The sequence below is a fragment of the Salpingoeca rosetta genome (genome assembly GCF_000188695.1).
Source record: "Salpingoeca rosetta unplaced genomic scaffold supercont1.9, whole genome shotgun sequence".
NCBI lineage: Eukaryota > Choanoflagellata > Craspedida > Salpingoecidae > Salpingoeca > Salpingoeca rosetta.
The window spans coordinates 185013-204649 of record NW_004754925.1 but is presented as its reverse complement, the minus strand read 5'-3'; the positions used below and the strand labels follow the sequence as shown (position 1 = coordinate 204649).

At 54.9% G+C, this 19637-nt stretch overlaps 6 protein-coding genes across 7 annotated transcripts in view; 3 read left to right on the top strand and 3 right to left on the bottom strand.

Moving 5' to 3' along the window:
- PTSG_03946 (lysosomal alpha-N-acetyl glucosaminidase) overlaps window positions 1–4448 on the top strand; it is a 4889-nt gene extending 441 nt beyond the window's left edge. Inside the window, exons 2-11 of the mRNA XM_004994785.1 lie at window positions 141–304; window positions 495–625; window positions 760–838; window positions 1026–1141; window positions 1360–1804; window positions 2093–3040; window positions 3280–3416; window positions 3588–3674; window positions 3893–3934; window positions 4099–4448. Coding sequence (XP_004994842.1) covers window positions 141–304; window positions 495–625; window positions 760–838; window positions 1026–1141; window positions 1360–1804; window positions 2093–3040; window positions 3280–3416; window positions 3588–3674; window positions 3893–3934; window positions 4099–4245 — 2296 coding nt within the window. The 3' untranslated portion in view covers window positions 4246–4448. The remainder of the gene's footprint in view (window positions 1–140; window positions 305–494; window positions 626–759; window positions 839–1025; window positions 1142–1359; window positions 1805–2092; window positions 3041–3279; window positions 3417–3587; window positions 3675–3892; window positions 3935–4098) is intronic.
- On the bottom strand, window positions 4358–6540 carry PTSG_03945 (uncharacterized protein). The gene has a single exon (XM_004994784.1). The coding sequence runs from the start codon at window positions 6123–6125 to the stop codon at window positions 4968–4970; it is 1158 nt and encodes a 385-aa protein (XP_004994841.1). The 5' UTR covers window positions 6126–6540; the 3' UTR covers window positions 4358–4967.
- Window positions 6541–8242: 1702 nt separating this feature from the next.
- Window positions 8243–11288, bottom strand: PTSG_03944 (the record flags this gene model as incomplete). Of its 2 annotated transcripts, XM_004994783.1 has the most annotated exons (7): window positions 11100–11288; window positions 10535–10587; window positions 10084–10213; window positions 9750–9894; window positions 9431–9494; window positions 8651–9261; window positions 8243–8453 (listed from the first exon to the last, which is right to left on the bottom strand). In XM_004994783.1, exons 1-7 carry the CDS (start codon window positions 11234–11236, stop codon window positions 8436–8438), a joined length of 1158 nt encoding a protein of 385 aa, XP_004994840.1. In that variant the 5' UTR covers window positions 11237–11288. The 2 variants fall into 2 exon arrangements, with proteins under 2 accessions (XP_004994840.1, XP_004994839.1); XM_004994782.1 differs by lacking the exons at window positions 10535–10587; window positions 11100–11288 and adding an exon at window positions 10657–10742 and having other exon boundaries at window positions 8300–8332.
- A 52-nt stretch (window positions 11289–11340) lies between these two features.
- Window positions 11341–12996, top strand: PTSG_03943 (uncharacterized protein). The gene is made up of 4 exons (XM_004994781.1): window positions 11341–11561; window positions 11779–11899; window positions 12304–12448; window positions 12572–12996. Exons 1-4 carry the CDS (start codon window positions 11451–11453, stop codon window positions 12768–12770), a joined length of 576 nt encoding a protein of 191 aa, XP_004994838.1. The 5' UTR covers window positions 11341–11450; the 3' UTR covers window positions 12771–12996.
- Window positions 12997–13107: 111 nt separating this feature from the next.
- Window positions 13108–18025, bottom strand: PTSG_03942 (succinic semialdehyde dehydrogenase). Its single transcript, XM_004994780.1, has 13 exons — window positions 17723–18025; window positions 17386–17457; window positions 17065–17177; window positions 16701–16823; window positions 16359–16451; window positions 15767–15955; window positions 15424–15510; window positions 15191–15244; window positions 14851–14925; window positions 14604–14687; window positions 14253–14346; window positions 13919–13974; window positions 13108–13617 (listed from the first exon to the last, which is right to left on the bottom strand). Exons 1-13 carry the CDS (start codon window positions 17940–17942, stop codon window positions 13432–13434), a joined length of 1446 nt encoding a protein of 481 aa, XP_004994837.1. The 5' UTR covers window positions 17943–18025; the 3' UTR covers window positions 13108–13431.
- Window positions 18026–18314: 289 nt separating this feature from the next.
- PTSG_03941 (uncharacterized protein) lies at window positions 18315–19599 on the top strand (the record flags this gene model as incomplete). Its single annotated transcript, XM_004994779.1, has 5 exons — window positions 18315–18424; window positions 18607–18695; window positions 18983–19071; window positions 19308–19383; window positions 19592–19599. Exons 1-5 carry the CDS (start codon window positions 18378–18380, stop codon window positions 19597–19599), a joined length of 309 nt encoding a protein of 102 aa, XP_004994836.1. The 5' UTR covers window positions 18315–18377.
- Between the last annotated feature and the right edge of the window lie 38 nt (window positions 19600–19637).

Sequence of the window (19637 nt, the reverse complement as noted above, 5' to 3'; positions counted from 1 at the left end):
TGTTGTTGTTGTTGTTGTTGTTGTTGTTGTTGTTGTTGTTGTTGTTGTTGTTGTTGTTGTTGTTGTTGTTGTTGTTGTTGTTGTTGTTGTTGTTGTTGTTGTTGTTGTTGTTGTTGTTGTTGTTGTTGTTGTTGTTGCAGCATCGTCTTTCAAGAGATCCCACCCAACGTCGCCGATGGCCACGATGTGTTTGAGATTGAAACCGTGGACGGCCAACTTGTCATCCGCGGCAATACGGCCGTCGCCATGTCCTCGGGATTGTACTGGTACCTGCGGTACTACTGTAACTCCCAGGTCACATGGGGTATGTGACGCATGATTGCCCACTGCCAAACCAAAGATGCATGTCAGCGTGCTTCAAGAGCCTGCTCCCGCGCTATCTGTAACCTGCTCGCTGTCATGTCAAACAATGCACGAGTGCAGTTGCATACGCTCATCACATCGCATCGCACTGCCGCCTCGACTTTTTTTTTTTTTTCGTGTGTGCGCTCCAGGGGTGAACGACTCTGGTCGTCAAATCAATGTCTCTGCGCAGCTCCCTGTTGTCAAGCCGATGGTTCGGAAGGTCAACCAAGTCCGCTTCCGCTACTACATGAACGTGTGCACTGTCAGCTACTCCATGGCGGTACGTGCAACACCAGACATGCACACACATCTAATTTTCAGATTCTTCCCCTTGTTTGCTGTTGTTGTTGTGGGTCATGGTTTGGATGGCGCCAACTATGACGGCCGTCTTACGTCCTTGCCGGTTTGCTCCAGTGGTGGAACTGGACCAGATGGGAGAAAGAGTTGGATTGGATGGCGCTCCACGGCGTCAACCTTCCCCTCGCCTTCACAGGTGACCGTGTGTGTGTTATGTGTGTGTGTGTGTGTGTGTGTGTGTGTGTGTATGTGTTATGTGTGTGTGTGTTCCGTGTGTTATGTGTGTGTGAAAATGGCCTTGCACGCACCCATGCATGCCTCGCTGTACCATTAACGCAGCAACGTACACCACCGGCCACTCCCAATTTGCATGCAAACAACAGGCCAGGAGTACATCTGGTACGAGTTCTACTCGTCGCTCGGGCTGACGGACAGCGAGATCTTGGACTACTTCACGGGTCCGGCCTTCCTTGCCTGGCAGCGCATGGGCAACCTCAAGGTGAATTGCTGGTGTCGATGTGATTTGCGAGGCGGCAACTGACTCCCATGTGCCCTACGTCCTTGCCGCTTTGTTTTCCCAACACGCTAACGTCGGTTGATGCGATGAATGCACATTGTCTGTTCACAACCACATGCGCTCGCATTGATCATCACCCACACCACGCGACACATGTACACACATACACACACACGCATACACACCACAACCACCACCAGTACTGGGCGGCACCGCTGGACAAGGACTGGCGCACCTCCCAATACAACCTGCAGCTGAAGATCCTCTCGCGCGCCCGCGAGCTGGGCATGGTCAGCGCGCTCCCCGGGTTTGCCGGCCACGTCCCTACCGCGATCAAGCGCATCTTCCCGCACGCCAACCTGACGCAGACGGCGGGGTGGGCTAATTTCAACAGCACGTACTCGGACGTGTCGCTGCTGCAGCCAACAGACCCGCTGTTTCTCCAGCTCGGCACCAAGTTCTACAAGATGCTCATCAAGGCGTTTGGCACCGACCACGTGTTTCAGATGGACACGTACAATGAAATGCAGCCCAGCTTCACCAACATGACGCTGCTTGCGGAGAGCAACCGTGTTGTGTATCAGGCCATGGCAAACGCCGACCCAGAGGCCGTCTACCTCATGCAGGGCTGGCTCTTCCACGAAAGTGAGCTTGTGTGTGTGTGTGTGTGTGTGTGTGTGTGTGTGTGTGTGTGTGTGTGTGTGTGTGTGTGCATCTACGTGCATTTTTGTGTTTGTGTTGGTTCATGTGTGCGTGTGTGTAGTTTTGTGATGCCTCTGCACCTTCTCCAAGCATGCTCTCCACATTCGCCCGCCCAAACAACTGCTGCCCCCCCCCCCCCACACACACACACGCGCGCGCACACACACACACCGCCCCTCCTTTGCTCAAACTGTGCAACCCCAACACGCGCTTGCCCGCATGTGTGCACAGGCTACTGGACGCCCGAGCACGTGAAGGTGTACCTGTCTGGGGTGCCTGACGACAAGATGATCATCCTCGACCTCAACACAGAGGCCAACCCCGTCTTCTCCCTCACCAGCGACTACTTTGGCAAGCTGTGGATCTGGAACATGCTGCTCAACTATGGCGGCCGTCGTGGGCTGTACGGCAACGCAACAGACATCTCCACGCGCCCGCTGCTTGACCTGCACCGCGCACAGGGCACGATGGACGGCATTGGCATCACGCCAGAGGCCATCGAGAACAACCCGGTCATGTTTGAGCTGATGCTGGAGATGGGGTGGCACGCCACGCCCCCAGACATGCACGACTGGATTGCTGCGTACGCGTCATCGCGCTACGGCAAGCGCGAGTCCCTGACGCAATCAGCGTGGCAGCTGCTGCTGGAGCACGTGTACGACCAGCCGGACATTGATCGCTTCCACATGGAGATGGTGCCCGACCTGTCCTCTTCCGAGTCGCGCAACAGCAACACCACCGCCCTGGTGCAGGCCTGGCGCCTGCTGGTCACCGCCGCCGTGAACGGCTCCCTGCCCATCACAGGGCCCTTCTCGTACGACCTTGTGGACGTTGGTCGCCAGGCCCTGCTCAACCTGTGGTCGGACGTACGCGGCATGCTCGTGGCGCATGTCAAGGAGTACAACGCCAACATCGACAGCAGCCCAAGCACCGCCGCCTCGCATGTACCGGCAATCAAATCGCTCTTCACCCTGCTGCTGGACATTACGTCCGATCTGGACAGGTTGCTTGGCACGGACGTGAACTATCTGCTTGGCGTGTGGTTGGAGTCTGCAAAGGCAACAGCCGCCAACGCCGACGAGCGGGCGACGCGCGAGTTCAACGCGCGCAACCAAATCACGCTTTGGGGCCCCGACGGCGAGATCACAGACTACGCCGCAAAACAGTGGCAGGGACTTGGTGCGTGTGTGCCTGTGCCTGTGCCTGTGTGTGCGTGTGCGTGTGCTTGTGTGTGTGTGTGTGTGTGTGTCTGTGTGTGTCTGTCTGTCTGTCTGTCTGTCTGTGTGTGTGCTTGTGTGTGTTTGTGTGTGTTTGTGTGCGTATCTGCCTGTGCCCACGACATTTTGTTTGGGTTGTGTAGTTTTGCATCTGAAGTGCTCACACACTGTCTCTGCACATGTGTCTGCGCGCGTCATCAGTGTCGGACTATTATGTGAAGCGCTGGGAGATGATGCATGACGCAACATTGAGCGCGCTGAACTCCTCCACGAAGATCGACACAAGTGCTCCAAAGGACACACTCAAGTTTGAACAAGCCTGGGGCAACGAGAACAAGGTACTGACACAAGTCCACCGCATGCGTGTATGCATACGAGCACCACTGCGACGCAGATGCCTGACAATTTTGTTATCATGCTCTAATGCTCATATGTGCGTGTGCGTGTGTGTGTGTGCGTGTGTGCGTACGTGTGCGTGTGTGCGTGTGTGCGATTGGCTGTCTGTCCAGACGTACCCGACAGCGCCGCAAGCCGATGTGGTCAAGGTGTCGGCTGCAATGCTGCAGAAGTATGCATCATCGTCCTCAAACTACACGGTGCGTGTGCTTTGATTTGCGTGTGTGTGTGTGTGTTTTGTTTGAATGTGTTATTTGTATGTATGTGTGTGTTTCTTTGTATGCGTGTGTGCTGTGCGTGTGTGTGTGTGCGTGTGTGTGTGTGCTGTGCGTGTGTGCTGTGCGTGTGTGTGTGTGTTGTGCATGTTGTGAACTGGTGCGTACACTCATGATTTCTGTAACCTGTCATTGCACTGCAGGTTTCGACTGGGTTTGATGTTCCATTCAAGGACATTTACCAGGTGACCGCGCGCGTGCTTGCATCTTTGTTTGCATGCTTGAATGATGTTGAAGATGTACACTGCATCACATTGCTGCACATCGCATCACTGCCGCTCATACCACGCCACCCCAACCTGCAAAATAAAACAAAACATGCCCGTGGCTGCTCGCGTTCACCTGACAGGGATGGACACGTGATGTGGCCCAGCTGCAGATCCTTTGCGACGCCGACCCAACGTGTGTGGGCTTCAACTCGAACGGCTACCTCAAGAACTCTCTCACGCCATCCAAGTCGAGCCCGGGCACCAAGTTCTACATCAAGAACACGTGATGCGCACGTGCACGCAGCCAACTACCGCTGCTATCTCCACCACCACTCGCTTTATGTCGATTCTAACCCACTTGCCCACACCAACCCACTTTTGGTATTTTGTCTTGTGTCTGATCATTTCCATGTTGAGTTGCGGTTTCATTTCGTCTGTATTTGCTTCTGTCACCAGCCAAGCAGACACAGTAAAGGGAACCGTAACTGAGTCACCAAGTTCACTCAGATGACCAGTGCTTCCAAAACAAAACAACGAGCACTCACATCAGAGTTGATGACACAAACACGTGAGGATGATCGTCATTCAGCGCAAGACACTATCATGCCAGCGTCCATTGAAGCAATGGCCGTCTAAAAAGGAGGGGGCGGAAGTGTGTGGATGCAAACACACGACGGCCGTTTTATCTCCTGTTGCGCCTGCCTGCTTGCTTCTCTTGGTGCTCGTCGTCGTGTGCTCGTTGTGTGCATGTGCCTCTGCGTCCGTGAGCGTTGGCGCTTCTCCAAGCCGTAGCGTGTGGCGGAGCTGCGGCCATCTGGCAATGGCCAACACCCATCAGGTCATCTGCCATCAGTGAGTGCATCCGCCACCGGCAAGGGCGCGATGGCTGTGGCCTGCGCTACGCACACCCGTGCCTACAGAGCCCGAGCCCTGTACCCGATGGCGGGTGAGGAGGGCATGTTGCCTCGCGGGAATCGCGTGTCGCTGCTGCTACTTGGCTTCTTGGCGGTTATGTGGCATCCGCTGCCCATGCGCCGGGCGCGTAGAGGAAGCCAAACATGCCGTCAGCATCGCTGCCGGCGCCGCCACTGTTGCTGCCGTGCTGGCATCCGTAATGGAAGAAGTACTGCTGCTGCTCTTGCTGCTGCTGGTTGTGGAAGTCGCTGTACTCTGCGCTGTCGTACCCGTCAAACCAGCCGCAGTCACAGCTGCTGCTGCTGCCCTCGCCGCCATCCACGCAGTTGGCGCCATAGCAGGTGGTGAAGGGTGCGGAGAAGCAAAACTTGTCGGCGCCGTCGTCGTCATCGGCCGTAGCGGCAGAAATGCTGCTGCTGCCCAAGGTGTACGCCTCATCATGCAACCGCAGTCGTTCTTGTTGTTGTGGCTGCTGCTGTGGCAGCTGTTGCTCTTGCTGGTAGTGGCGTGTGTCCACTGGACAGCTGGCTTGGCCGGGCTCGCCGGCTGTGTCCATGCAGTCACTGGCAGACACGGTGGCTGTGGTGCAGGGCTGTGTGGTGTTGGCGGAGAGCGGGCCGCGCAGCAAGTACATGCTCTCCAGCCGTGCCTCGTTCCAGTCCGGCGAGCCAACGGCAAACACGTCGCCGCCCTCGTCCTCCCCCTCCTCCTCTTCCTCCTCCTCGTGCATCATCATGTCGTCCTCGCACTGGCTGCCAAGGTGGGTGTGGCGATCAAAGTAGCGCTGGCGCAAGCGGCGGCGCTGTTGGCGTTGGCGGCACGAGGTCGCGCTCGCAGCCATGACAGAGGAGGAAGTGGTGGTGGCGGTGCTGGTGCTGTCGTCGGTGCTATCGAAGACGTCGTCGCCAGCGTCTGGGGACGCGAGGTTGGAGAGGGTGGCGGCCTCAAAGAGGGCGTCCAGGCTGTCCGAGGTGTAGTGCTCCTCGGTTGTGTCCTCGTCGTTGTGCACGCTGTTGATGGCAGACACGGGGAGGGCCAGGTGCGCTGCGCAGGAGCCGCGGCGCTGGGCCAGGCTGGAGATGGGCCGTGGCTTGTTCAGCTGCAGGCGCGGCAGCTGTGGCGCAGACCTGGTCTTGGTCATGATTGGATGAGGCGCCTTCTTGGCGCTGCTGCCGGTGGTGGTGCTGTTGGTGTTGACGTTCGCGTGAGCGTTGGTGTCGGCGGCAGATGAGGGCATCATGGTGATCATCATCTTTGCTGTGCTGGCGCTGAGAATGCGATGCTGTTTTCCTCTTGTCGCTGTTGTTGGTGTTGTTGTTGTTGTTGTTGCTGCTGCTGCTGGCTGGCTGGCTGGCTGGTGGTGTGTTGTTTTGAGCCTGGCTTACTTCTTGTTGTGGTGGCGGTGGTGTTCTTGAGTTGAGTGGTGCTCTCGAGAACGTTGATTGATTTGCGCAATGATGATGATGATGATGATGATGATGCTGGGTTCCTTGCGTTCAGTGCAGCAAGTGCGGGTGCGGGGTGCGGGGTGCGGGCGCTTTCTTGCGAGGGATGCTTGTGAGAGCGGGTGGTGATGTTGAGGTTGATGGTGATCGCGGAGAAAATGAACACCATCATGCAGCAAGCATCAGCACATCACGGCGGGTGGCCCCCCAGGTTGCTGTTCGTGGTGCGGTGATGTTCTGGTGTTGTTGGGGCACGAGGAGGGGGCGGTGTGGTGACATTGTGGGGCCAGCTTGCGTGGTGGATGTTTGCTGTTTCGCTTTTGCTTCGTGGATGTGTTGGAGGGCGTTGGATGTGTTGGATGTGCTGCTGTGTTTTGTTGCAATGGCGTGTTGTGAGTTGACGTAAGGTCACACACACTCAATCAATCGATCAATCAATCGACACACGTGTGTGGGGGTGCTGTGTGGGTGCGGTGTTTGCTTTGCAGCAGCAGAAGAAACCAAACCAAAGCAACCGCAAAAGCAAAAAAGCTGGTTGCCTTTCTTCGCTTGACATGCGCCGTTTCAATGGAAGATGTGGCTAAACCTCAGCTGCATTGTGCAAGAAGGACAGTCACGACAAAGAAAGGAAACGAAACGCATCAGTCAGTGGGGACGACTTCTGCCTTTCTGCCTGCAATTGCATCTGCATGTGTGTGTGGTGCGATATGTTGCTTGTTCTGTGTTTGTTGCTCTTTGCTTGCATGCAGGCAGGCAGATTCACGTTTCAATGCTTCCCTTCTTGCTGCTGCTGCTGCTGGGGCGCAAAAGCAAGGCAAGGAAGCAAGGAGAGGGCAATCAAACTGCCGTTTCGGCGTTGCGTCAGTGCCGGCGTGCGTTTTCAGTGAACTGAAACAACACGTGGTGTTTGGTGTGTTGGTTTGCAGAAACAGCTGAAAACAGAGGCGAGAATCAAAACCTAGTCACAGTCGTTGTGATTGTGGTTCTGCTGTCTGTTCCTTCTATCTATTCTCCTAAGTTCCTACTTCGTGTCCTTGTTTGCAGCAGGTCAAACCCAATCCAACCAGGCGAAACACCGCGCCCGCCAAAGACAGCGTCGTGAGACGGCACCTGCCGCTTTGCTGCCGCTTTCGCCCAGTTGCCTCGCACAATCACAGCAAGTCAACGAACCAACACACTGTGTCGCGCGCACGTGTGTGTTGGTTGTGAGAAAAACTCCTGAACATCCGTGCTGTGCTGCGCTGCTGCCTTGCGTCGTGGCGTGTTTGGTGTTTGGTGTTTGAGGCTGCTGCTGCTTGCCTCATGGAAACCCCCAACGCACGATGAAGCACGATAGAGCAAGAGCCAGTGTTCGAGGCTGCAAGGGCTGCAAGAGGATGCTTATTCGGTTCCAGTCGGGTTGCCTTTGCCTTTTGTGTGTGCTGACATCCACATGTCAGCACAGCACAGCACAGCACAGCACAGCACAGCCAGAGCGTCAGCGCAGGAGAGAAGGAGAGAGTCAAGGTGAACCTGTGAACTGTGTGTGTCGTTACCTGCTGCCTTGCTGCCTGCTGCTGGTGCGTGCATTGTGGGTAGAGTGGGTAAGGTGGTTGCACTGGGTAGATGTCGGGGTGTGCTTCTTCAAACCTGTTCGAGCTAGGCTTTTGTTTTGTCTCTATATCTCTGTGTGTGATCACTCGGTTTCCTCCAGGTCTGATATCATCACATGTGCACATACAAAGGTACAAGCAAGGGTGCACGCAGCTGCCTGCCGTAATTCAGCCGAAAGCAAATGCTCGGCAAATAGAAAGCAAGCTCAAAGCTACGAAGTTGAACGAGAATTCGAAAATAAGGGATAACGACAGCACTGCAACAGAGCACTGGTCAACGTCTGAAGGGTAAAGCGAACCCCGTCTGAGGGAGAGGAAATCAAAGTAGGTATGACAGTAACAAAACGGCGATGCTAGTGTTTGAAGTGTCAACCGATTGAGCACACCAGCTACAGTGTGAAAATCATGATCCAGTGACACGGCTGCAGTTGTGGGCGATTGTTGGGTGCGCTAGTGGGTCAAAATTCTGCTTGAGCACGCGCGATGTTACAAAGGGGGCCAATCTCTGACATTCTAACAGACGGGCTACACGCAGGTAGAATGCTGGCCAAATTACACAGGCATGCGTTAAGTTGACATGTGAGCGAGCCGTGGATGGAATGAATGGCCAGATCAAATGTCATTCTTATCGGCGCCTTCCCCTTGTGTCTCCTGCGTCACAACACATGGTCATCCCACTAACCCTCACTCATCTTTTGCTTCAATGTGTGTGTGTGTGTGTATGTGTGCTGTTTGCGTACCTCATAGTCAAGCAGAGCAGCATCCAGCGCTGCAGGTGTTGGTAGTACAGGGAGTTGCTGCAGCAGGTCGTCGATGTCATCCAGCAATTCAGTTTTGAACGCTGGCGATCTTGCTGTTGCCAGGGCCGTAGTATCTGGCTGCGTGCCGATGCATTCGTCCAGCAACATCGACAGGAGGGATTCCTTGTAACCGTCGTGGTCGTCACAACAACTGGTAGCATACTCGAGTGAAGATCGTGTGCTGCTTGGACTGACCGGCACGAGAAATTGTGGCAAGATAGCGTCCAAGCACACAGTCGTAGCTGTTGTTGTTGATGATGATGATGATGATGATGATGATGATGATGATGATGATGATGATGATGATGATGATGATGATGATGATGATGATGATGGTGGTGGTGGTGGTGGTGGTGGTGGTGGTGGTAGCGGTGGTGGCGATGATGATGATGTACGTGAGCGCGTGGACGTCGGTGTCGACACGGCTAAGCTTTGCTTTGCCTTAACGTGACGAGATGGCGTGTACGCACTGCTGTCTTCGCTGTGTGGCCGCTTTGCTTCATGTTTGGTTCGCTTCTGATGCAGGACCAGAGGCATCACAAGCTCGGCTGCTGCAGGGGAGCACATGCACATGACAGCGATTGCCGTCGTGTCGTGAGTGCGATGGCGTATGGCATGGTGATGCATCGACAGCACGCAACAAGCCAACGTGATCGGCGCAACAGCCATTTAGCTTGCAGTGGACAGCAGCAGGTCAGAGCTGGTGGCAATGAAACTCACATGCAACGCGAAGCGCAGAACATAGCTCCTGAAACATCCCCGGCTGATACACGTCGTGTTCGATCTAACATATCCCGGTGCCATGACATCATGCACAGCACAAATCATGAGGTCTGCGGAGGAATCAATCACACAACCAACTATGCCGTGGTGTGCACCGTGGTGTGCTGGTGTGCATGGCTTGCATGTCGGCGAACTGCCTCCCCCCTCCCCCAAACACACACGCACGCGCGCACAATACATTCAATTTCACATGAAAAGGTAGAAAACAAACGCGCAAACCATACCACACATCGCTTGCATTCGCGCGTTCTTTCACCTTGAAACCAGCGAGGCGACTCTCTTGGACGAGGAGTTGAAAGAAGCGTTGCTCCTGGGTCGTCGGAACAAAGTAGTGATATGGGTTGATGCAAATGGATGCGAGGGCCCCATCCAAGCACGTCATTTTTGCTTGGCCATTGCCCCTGTGCATGAGTTGAATGATGTGAACCGTGTTGATTGTTCAGTTGAGTTGTGATGATGCAACCCTAAGCCTTGTCCACAAACAAACACGCCTGCACACAGACACACACAGATACACACACACATACATAGCAGAGCACAACAACGACTAATGAGCTGGAAACTGCATGCGTGTGCATCGTGCCAAGCACCTGATGCCTGCGTCGCAGCTTCCGAGCTTTCGCCAGGACCGGCGGAGCAGTTCATCTGTGATGGGGTACGATGTGCCGAGAAGGGTGCGGAAGAAGGCGTGCGTCGATACGCGGCGGGTGTTGCCCCCGACTGTTTGGTGAACGAACAGGGGAGGTTCAAAGGTGAAAGTGCACGTGAGCTGATTTGGTGTCGACGGAATCGGCCAATACAACTGCAGTGGGATTCAAGCAAGAGAAACATAGAAGCACAACATGTGTGCGTGCGCGTGTGTTTGTGTGCGACTGGGAGGGGAGGGGAGGGGAGGAGAGAGAGAGAGAGAGAGAGAGAGAGAGAGAGAGAGAGAGAGAGAGAGAGAGAGGTGTGTGTGTGTGTGTGTGTGTGTGTGTGTGTGTGTGTGTGTGTGTGTTGCGGCGTCGGGCATGCACAAGCGTGATATGGCAGTGTAATGACACCGGTACACGTTCCCGCGAACGCCATATTGAGGGTGCTGTGCGCGCGTGTTCCTAATTTCGACAAAAGGTGCAAGTACTGTCGTTCTCGTCTAGGTAGACTGCCCTCCTTCCCATACTCACTCGTGCTGGAGAAGAGGGCGGATGTGTGCGTGCAATAGTTCTTCGGGCACGTCCTACAGTGTCCGCGGCTGATGTCGGGGAAGACATGCGCGCCACTTGAGCAAACCCGCCAATTTCGGTGGAACATGGAAGCACATTGGGGTGAGACGGTGGGTAGGATGGAAGATGGAAGGCGCGAGCGGAACAAGCAAGGGGGGGGGGGAAGTTCGAGTGGGCAGGCCGATGGCACTTTCGATTGGGTTTCAATTGACACTACCATTCTCGGTTCGATCTCAGGTGAACACACACACACACACACACACACACACACACATACAACGTTGTCGGCGCGTTTTGCAGACACGCTGTTCACATGGCTTCAATACCTCAACACGTCTCACTCATAAGATCAAAGCACACAGGAGTGCACGAATCAAGTCAAGAGCCATTGAGCGAATGAATACCTTGTGGCGGCAAATTGGGTGAGTACTTCGTCCCAGGACGTGGCTTGGAGCGTACGAAGGCACCGCCGATCCCGGCCGAGACAGTCCTTGACCTGGGCCTGGTTGTTCGCACAGCCCACCACGCGCACTTGCGCCATCTTGCTTGGTGGGTGTGGCTCTTGAAAACCCTGGCTTCTTGGTCAATCGCGGCAACAAAGAGATGCAAGACAGAAAATTCTCTGTGTGACATTTGGTGTGAGGGTCTGGCTGCAATCATGTACATTGATCACAATGTGTTTTCTGCACAAGATTCCATGCCAGCGTAACGCAGTCAGCAACAGGACACTGAGCGAATAAGCGGGCAGTGCAACGATGACGATGAAGACGATCGAGAACAAGACGAGCAAGCTGTTGCGGATCAACCTGAACGAGGAGGATCGCCAGCCCATCGTGTTCTCACACTGCAAGGACTGCACCATCCATGTATGCAGAAGGAGGGGGGTGGAGGGCCGTCCAAGGCAGAAGGCTTCTCTTCCTTCCTTGCTAGCTTGTCTGTTTGGTAGTTGTCGTGCACCCGCGCTAGGTTCTCAGGTTGGTGAACGGCAGACTCGCACGTCATCGCACACGTGCAGACACTGGCTTGTGACTTGTTTTCTAACCTCGTCCTTTCCTCCTCCGCTGTTCTGCGTGCGGATGCCAGGTCCTGTTTGAGTTCACCACGGGCCCAAACATCACCAAAGAGTACGAAGAGTGGTGCAAGCTTCCAAAGGCCGAGAGGCCAATGCAGCAGATCATCTTCGACAGCTGTGAAGGCATGAAAGGTGTGTGGCATGTTGAAGCCGAGCTTGCTGCAGAGCACGAAGTAGACGCCTGTTGTGCACTTTTCCACGAGTGTGTACGCCCGTGCTTGCTTGTGCGGCGCCTTGGGCGCATGACAGGCTCCTACTGCTGCACTGCGCCGACTGCCTGATGTACATAGTGTTGTGTGCGCACATTTCACGTGCATTATTGTGTGTGCGCACGTCTCACCCATCTCCAACACCATCGCCCACACACGCACACAAACACACACACACACACACACACACACACACACACACACCACACCCACAAACAAACAAACACACACACCCACACACACCCACAAACAAACAAACACACACACACTTCCACTTGACCATGTGATTGTGTATGTGGCTTTGCTCACTCGCCATACACTCGGCAGTGAACGAGCACACATCAGTGGATACGCTGTTTGTGTTCAACGACTGCAAAAGCTGCACGTTTGTGAGCGAAACGTGCGACCAAGCCCTGGATTTGTATCGCTGTGTGGATATGGAGTGCAAAGCCATCCTGATTAAACAATTCAGGTGCGTATGATCTGAATAGACTCGCAGTGATGTGATACGCCACGCGTTGTTGGTGTCCACTTCATCGCTCTCATGCCATTACCTGACTCGCATTTCATTGTGTGGTTGTCTGATCTTGGACAGGCTGCTCCAGTGTCGAAATGTGGTGCTGGCCTGCAACAATGAGTGCGACATTGTCTCTCTGCACAATGAGACGGAGCCCGCCATCACACGCCGCTTCCATGTTGGCCGCACGGTTGCGTCTGTTGAGAGCTACAAGAAGGCAAAAGCAGCCCTCCACCTTGAGGGCTTTAAGACGGCAGATGACCAGCGATACGCGTGACGCATGCCTGCACCTTGTTCGTGTTTGTGTTCAAATATGTTGCTGTCGTGATGTGATACCCAGCATTCAGCGTTCCTGGAGTACGTGGTGCTGGAAGTATCGTCGCTCTCATTTCGTTTGCACCTGCAGGCCATGTGCGCTGGCACTTTCTGTCAGACAACCCACGCATGCACACCCTGATCTCACCATCATTACCCCCATAAACGTTCGCGTATTTAATGGCTGCCTTCACTTCACATTTGCATGTGGCACAGAGGGGGGCAGAGAGGGTGCATGTGTGTATGTGTGGTTGTGTGTGTTTGCGCGCGTGCGCGTGTGTGTGAATGTGTGTTTGTTTGTGTTTGTTTGTGTTTGTTTGTGTGAATGTGTGTGTGTGTGTGTGCGGGAGGTTGCAGTTACTGTGAGAAGCATGAAGCAGAGAGGTAAAGGAAAGGTAGCAGCAGTGCAACACGCCAGCTCGCTGATCAAAGTATATATGTGTGTGTGTGTGTGTGTGTGTGTGTGTGTGTGTGTGTGTGTGTGTGCACGCGCGTGGAAGCGAGGTCCAACGCAAAACGCAAAGGGGGAACGACGAGGGATAATGTCCAAGCTGCGAATCGGAGCTGGGCGCCGGCGTGTCCACGTGTCTTGTGCGTAATGCGCACGATCCTTTTAGCCGCGCTCACTGTTGTGTAGTTTCGCCAAATTGCTTGCCCATATCCAGAAGGACATACTTGAGCTCTTCGTACTCGGCCATGCCATACCTGGACCCTTCCCGCCCCATGCCAGACTCCTTCACGCCGCCAAAAGGCGCCACCTCCGTGCTGATGATGCCCGTGTTCACACCAACCATCCCATACTCAAGCAGCTGCACACACGTGGTCGTGTGTGTGTATGTGTGTGTGTGTGTGTGTGTGCGTGTGTGTGCGTGTGTGCGTGTGTGTGTGCGTGTGTTTGTGTGTGCGTGTGTGTATGTGTGTATGTGTATGTGTGTATGTGTATGTGTGTATGTGTATGTGTGTGTGGAAGGGGGTACGGATATGAGGTGAGAAATGAGGTGCAAGGGAAACGTGAAGTACTCAGAGTGACGAACGCAGAGGTAATGCACATAACACGCACGCACGCACATGCACGTGCCTCCAAGGAGGCAACGGGAGTGTTTGGCTCACCTCTGCAGTCTTCCAGATGCGGCGCAGATCTTGCGAGTAAAAGTACGCGACCAGGCCTTGGGGCAGCACACACACACACACACACACACACACACACACACACACACACACACACACACACACACACACACACACACACACACACACACACACACACACAAAGAAAGAACAAAGGTCGTGGTGATGGCGGTCGTGGTGAGCACGCATGTATGCGTTACAGAACCGATGTCACATGAACGAATGAATGACATGCAGACAGACAGACAGACACAGCATATTTCCACGGCAGTAGCAACAGCAGCAACAGCAGCAGCGGGAGTGTTGATGTACATACCTGCGTGTGTGCTGTTTGCCATGCGCACAATGTCGTCGTCTGACGTGAACTTGGAGACGGCGGCGATGGGGCCAAAGATCTCCTCACAGAAGAGCTGACGCCGATCGTGTGTGTGTGTATGTGTGTGTGTGTGTGTGTGTTGGGGGCAGAGTGGGGTGTAAATTGTCATGTGCAACCACGTGGATGTGTAAGTGTGTGTGTGTGTGCTGAACAGAACGCACAGGCACGCACGCAGGTACACACACACACACACACACACACACACACACACAGGCGCGCGCACACACAGGCGCACACACACACACACACACACACACACACACACACAGGCACATGCGCGACCAGGTGTACCTGTGACTGGGCCTTGACGTCTGCAACAAGTGTCGGGTAGAAGAAGTTGCCACCAAGCGGATGTTTCATCCCTCCAGCCAAAATCTGCACGACGCGCATTTGTGAACGTGGATGCGAACACGTGCGTATGCGTGTGTGTGCACACAGTCTACCACATGTGGTGATGGTGGGGTCACTCGAGCCAACGCATGCAAGCGACAACAATCATCGCCATGACCACCACCACTAGGGCGGTATGTGCACTTACGCGAGCGCCGTGTCGCTGGGCATCGATGACAAGACGCGTCACATTCCGCACCGCCGCCTCATTGATCAGCGGACCCTGACCGCACACACACGCACACACACACATGAGGTGGATGTGACGTGAGTGAGCATATGTCGACGGTCTCGGGCAATGTGTGTGTGTGTGTGTGAGCGAGCGAGCGAGAGAGAGAGAGAGAGAGAGAGAGAGAGAGAGAGAGAAGAGAGAGAGAGAGTGTGTGTGTGTGTGTGTGTGTGCAACAAAGCTAGAAAGACAGACACGCACACACACATACACGCACACACATACACACATACACACATACGCACATGTGCAAACGTACAATGGCGACGCCGTCTTTGAAGCCGTCACCGACAGGCAACTTCTCAATTTCCCGCTGAAATCACACACCAGCACACGCACGGCAGTGAACAGATGGCGAAGGGGGGGGGCAAACAGGTGACAGTAGGCAGAGCAGTTCAGACCGCACACACTGTGCCGAGGTGGGTGTTTGTTTGCGTTTGGATGCGAGTACGCATGGGAGATGGCGCGTGCAGGTGGACGCGGGGTCCGGACCTTGAGTTTCGTCATGAACTCGTCGTACACGCCGCTCTGCACGAAGAAGCGATTTGCACACACGCACGTCTGCCCGGCATTGCGGAACTGGCGTGACGAAGACACAAGCGAGGAAGGGACAGACGGAGGTGAGAGGGGTTATCGGAGGAGGGTGCAAGTGCGACATCACAAAGCAAGCCCAGTCAGTAAGGTCGCAAGAGCAAAGGAGCAAACAAAGCACTGCAACCAAATACTCTCAGCAACACAACGCATGCATACCATGCATGATCCACACAACCACATGCGCACACAACCACGCGAACACACGAGCACAAGATTACATGCGGTCTCTCAAGGACGCCACCTTGCTTGCAATGGCGCCGCTCACAGCCGCGTCGATGTCTGCATCGTCAAAGACAATGAACGGGGCGTTACCACCGAGCTCCATCGAAACGCGTTTGACGTTGTTGGCGGCCAGGCCAAGCAGCTGCTTGCCAACAGCGGTCGACCCCGTGAACGAGAGCTTGGACACCTTGGGGTTGGTGGCAAGCTCCTGAACGTGCGGAATTGGAGGGAGCAGATGAGATGGCGAGGGCGGTGAGGGTGTTTGGTTGTTGTGATGGTGAGTTGGTGCGTGGTAACGGTGGTGGCGAGGAGGGGGTCAATGTGATCTGTTGTTTTGATGTGATGGGATGGTGGCAAGCGATGGTATCACTGACATCTAGCGGAGTGCCAGACAGACACAGTCACGTACAACACCACGCACGCACATACGCGTGAACACACACACAGACACACACACACACACACACTCGCATACACACACGCATACACACACGCACGCACACACACACACACACACGCACACACACACACACACACACACACACACACACACACACACACACACACACACACACACACACACACACACGCCACCACATTCAGCAACTGACCTTGCCGACGGTTGGGCTTGTTTCGTGCGACGCGGTGATGACTGGGAGGACGTCCTCAGGAATGCCGGCCTGATACGCAAGCTCAGCCATCGCCTGCACACATGCACGTGAAAGGGGGGTTAAGGGGGGGGGGGCACGCGTGCATGCACATGAAGCACGAATGTGGGGCGTGAAGGCAATTGAGCGTGAGGATTGACTTCCAACGCGTTCTGCGCCATCACAACACACGTACACACACACACACACACACACACACACACACACACACACACACACACACACAAATGCAAGCACACACACACACACACAACCATGCACACAAATGCACAACCATGCACGCACCAGGGCAGTGAGCGGAGTCTCTGCGGAGGGCTTGACAATCATGGTGCAGCCTGCAGCCAGGGCGGCGCCGGCTTTGCGCGTGATCATGGCCAGCGGGAAGTTCCACGGCGTGATGCACGCTGCCTGCAGGCAATGTACGCCAGGGCGTGCGGAGCGTGGCGTGAGCAGGCGGATGGTGTCGAGTCTGAGCATCAAGCTATCCATGCTGCGAAGACTCAGCTTGTTAAGCCCATGAGTACGTGCACACACACGCACAAACACACACATGCACACACACACGTAATGCAAAGGAGAGCAAAACGAGCACACAAAGATGCGGTCGTATGTGGTGTGCGTGTGCGTGTGCGTGTGTGTTCCGGCTTACCACGCCGACGGGCTGCTTCCAGACCATGATGCGCTGGTTTGGAGCCATGGGAGGATGCACATCTCCATACGAGCGAATGGCTTCCTCCGCAAACCAATACACAAACGACGTGCCTGTAGGGACAGTGCATCCAAACACACACGCGCGCGCATGAATGTGAGTCGGAGAAGGTCGAGACAAACGGGAAGGCAAAGAGGCAGGGGAACCATGCACCTGACGTGAAAGCAGGAGCCCGAGACACGAGCATGCTGTGAAGTGAAGGTGATGTGGACGCCCAATTGATGCAGCAGGAATATGATGTGACACAGCTCCATCACTCACCATAAGTGACTTCTCCACGAGCCTCAGCGAGAGGCTTTCCCTGCTCCAGCGTCATGACCCCAGCGAGGTAATCTGTGTTTGTGGTATTGAGTGCAAAACACCGCAGATGCGTTTCATGTCATGTCACAGGTCACGATGACAATGTTGAATGCAGACGTGCATGCTTCGCGGACAGGGCTGGATAGACCATCCATACTCGCACACGCATGAACACTCACGTACGCGAGAACACACACACACACACACACACACACACACACACACACACACACACACACACACACACACCCATGAACACTCATACTCGCATGAACCGTAGGTGAACCGTTCATCTGACCTGTGTTGTGTGTGAGTAGATCAGCCCATTTGCGCAAGAGCTGGCTGCGCTCCCGCGCTGTCTTGTGTCGCCAGGAACTGAATGCATGCAAGGACCTGTCGATGATGTTGCGGGTCTGCTCCAGGCTTGAGTCTGGGACGTGGGCCAGGGACTCCTGTGTTGATGGGTTGAACACCGTGAAGGTGTGTGGCTGCGGCTCTGAGAACACAGTTGGATGCATCGAGGGCCTCAAACGAAAAGCAGGCTGCTGCTGTTGCTGTTGCTGTTGCTGTTGCTGTTGCTGCTGCTGTTGCTGTTGCTGTTGCTGTTGCTGTTGTTGTTGCTGTTGTTGTGCTTCTTTGTCTGTCACGTTGACTGTGCCAGAAGCCGTGTGGCTGTCGCTGTTGTTGTCGCTGTTGTTGTCGCTGTTGTTGTTGTTGTTGTCACTGTCACTGCCGCCTTGTTTGTGGGCGGTGCTTGCAGCGTGCAGTAGGCGTGCAGGGCGGCCAGCACACACCTTGTGGCTGGCTGCAACCCGCTGCAGCACCGCTCGAGCGGTCATCATCGTCATCATCATCTCGCAAGCAAGCAAGGGAAATGCATTTTATGCTGTCGAAATCCGCCTCTCTCAAACCAACCAATCCAACCAATCCACGTGCACAGCACAACAGCCAAGATGGCAGCGAGGGAGCTGAGGATATCGCTCACAACACAGCTCAGCAAGTGCGTATGATCCCGCATATAGGGAATGGCCAACCACCTGTGTGTGTGTGTGTGTGTGTGTTGGATTGTTGGATGTTCTTGGGTGGACTGCTAACTCACTTCTCACTTCTCACTTCTCACTTCTCACTTCTCACTTCTCACTTCTCACTTCTCACTTCTCACTTCATGCGTTCCACGCGCAGCTATGAGGTTGACGCTGGGACCCTGACTGTACCGGGCAGCGCCACCCGCGCACAGCTCAGCAAGCTCGTGAACGAGCTGCTTGACAGAGGTGACGAACGAACGGCTTGTACTCCGGTGTGCGTGTGTACATGTGCCTGTGGTGATGTGTGTGTGTGACATGACATGTCGAGCGAGAGAAGGAGAAGGAGAGAGAGTGTGTGCGTGTGTGTATGTGTGTGTGTGTGTGCGTGCGTTCGGTGCTTGCTGGTATCGCCACAGGACTGCGCCCACACTGCGCTACAGTCCGTGTACGGTGTTTCACTGTGGCCCATGTTTGGAGTCGCTGACCTTGTGTGTGTGTGTTGTGTTGATTTGAATCTTGTTGGGGTACAACAGAGAAGCCATTGCCGTTTGACTTTATCGTCAACGAGCAGTTCCTTCGCAGCACACTGGCAGACGTTGTCCAAGAGCACAACCTGCAAGCGGTGAGTTCCTCCCCCCCCCCTTGACCACCGTTGGGCCCACAGATACACAATTCATCATGCATGCACGGCATTGCGTGTTCGCACACACAATACAACTCGCATAGCCCATGACAGTTTCAGCTTCCACCCGGCAGTCGCTCACCTTGGCGTTCAATCGCATGCACACACTGTATCTCATGCACACGCTCACGCTTCCTTCCATACACACACGCACGATGTATTCTCTCTGCTGGCAGGAGGAAGAGCTGTCTGTGGAGTATGTGTTGGCGCTGCTGCCACCGCAGCCACAGGCCACGGCCAGCGAATGTTGCGGTGGCTGTTGCTTTTGCACTGGGCGAACACGCACACGAACGCGAACGCACGAGTGGTCTCTATCCCTCGTTTCTTTGCCACGTGGGCCCTTGGCCTCCACGCTGGTGCTGTGGTCCTGCTGTTGTGGTGGTGGTGGTGATGGGGTTGCTGGTAATGGTTCGTAATCCGTGCATCTGCTTGCTGTCCGCGCCTACGACGAACCGTGCAGGGCTCTGAGTCACTGGTTCCGATATTGTGTGTGTGTGTGTGTGTGT

What these genes read in the sequence shown, in the direction of transcription:
- PTSG_03945 (XM_004994784.1), bottom strand. Translation starts at nt 6,125, where the DNA reads ATGATGATCACCATGATGCCCTCATCTGCCGCCGACACCAACGCTCAC.
- PTSG_03943 (XM_004994781.1), top strand. Translation starts at nt 11,451, where the DNA reads ATGACGATGAAGACGATCGAGAACAAGACGAGCAAGCTGTTGCGGATC. An exon ending in GCAAGGACTGCACCATCCAT is followed by an intron (nt 11,562 to 11,778) that starts GTATGCAGAAGG and finishes TGCGGATGCCAG; the next exon opens with GTCCTGTTTGAGTTCACCAC. An exon ending in ATCCTGATTAAACAATTCAG is followed by an intron (nt 12,449 to 12,571) that starts GTGCGTATGATC and finishes GATCTTGGACAG; the next exon opens with GCTGCTCCAGTGTCGAAATG.
- PTSG_03942 (XM_004994780.1), bottom strand. Translation starts at nt 17,942, where the DNA reads ATGCATCCAACTGTGTTCTCAGAGCCGCAGCCACACACCTTCACGGTG. An exon ending in AGACTCCGCTCACTGCCCTG is followed by an intron (nt 16,452 to 16,700) that starts GTGCGTGCATGG and finishes GCATGTGTGCAG; the next exon opens with GCGATGGCTGAGCTTGCGTA. An exon ending in GCATCTGGAAGACTGCAGAG is followed by an intron (nt 13,618 to 13,918) that starts GTGAGCCAAACA and finishes ACGTGTGTGCAG; the next exon opens with CTGCTTGAGTATGGGATGGT.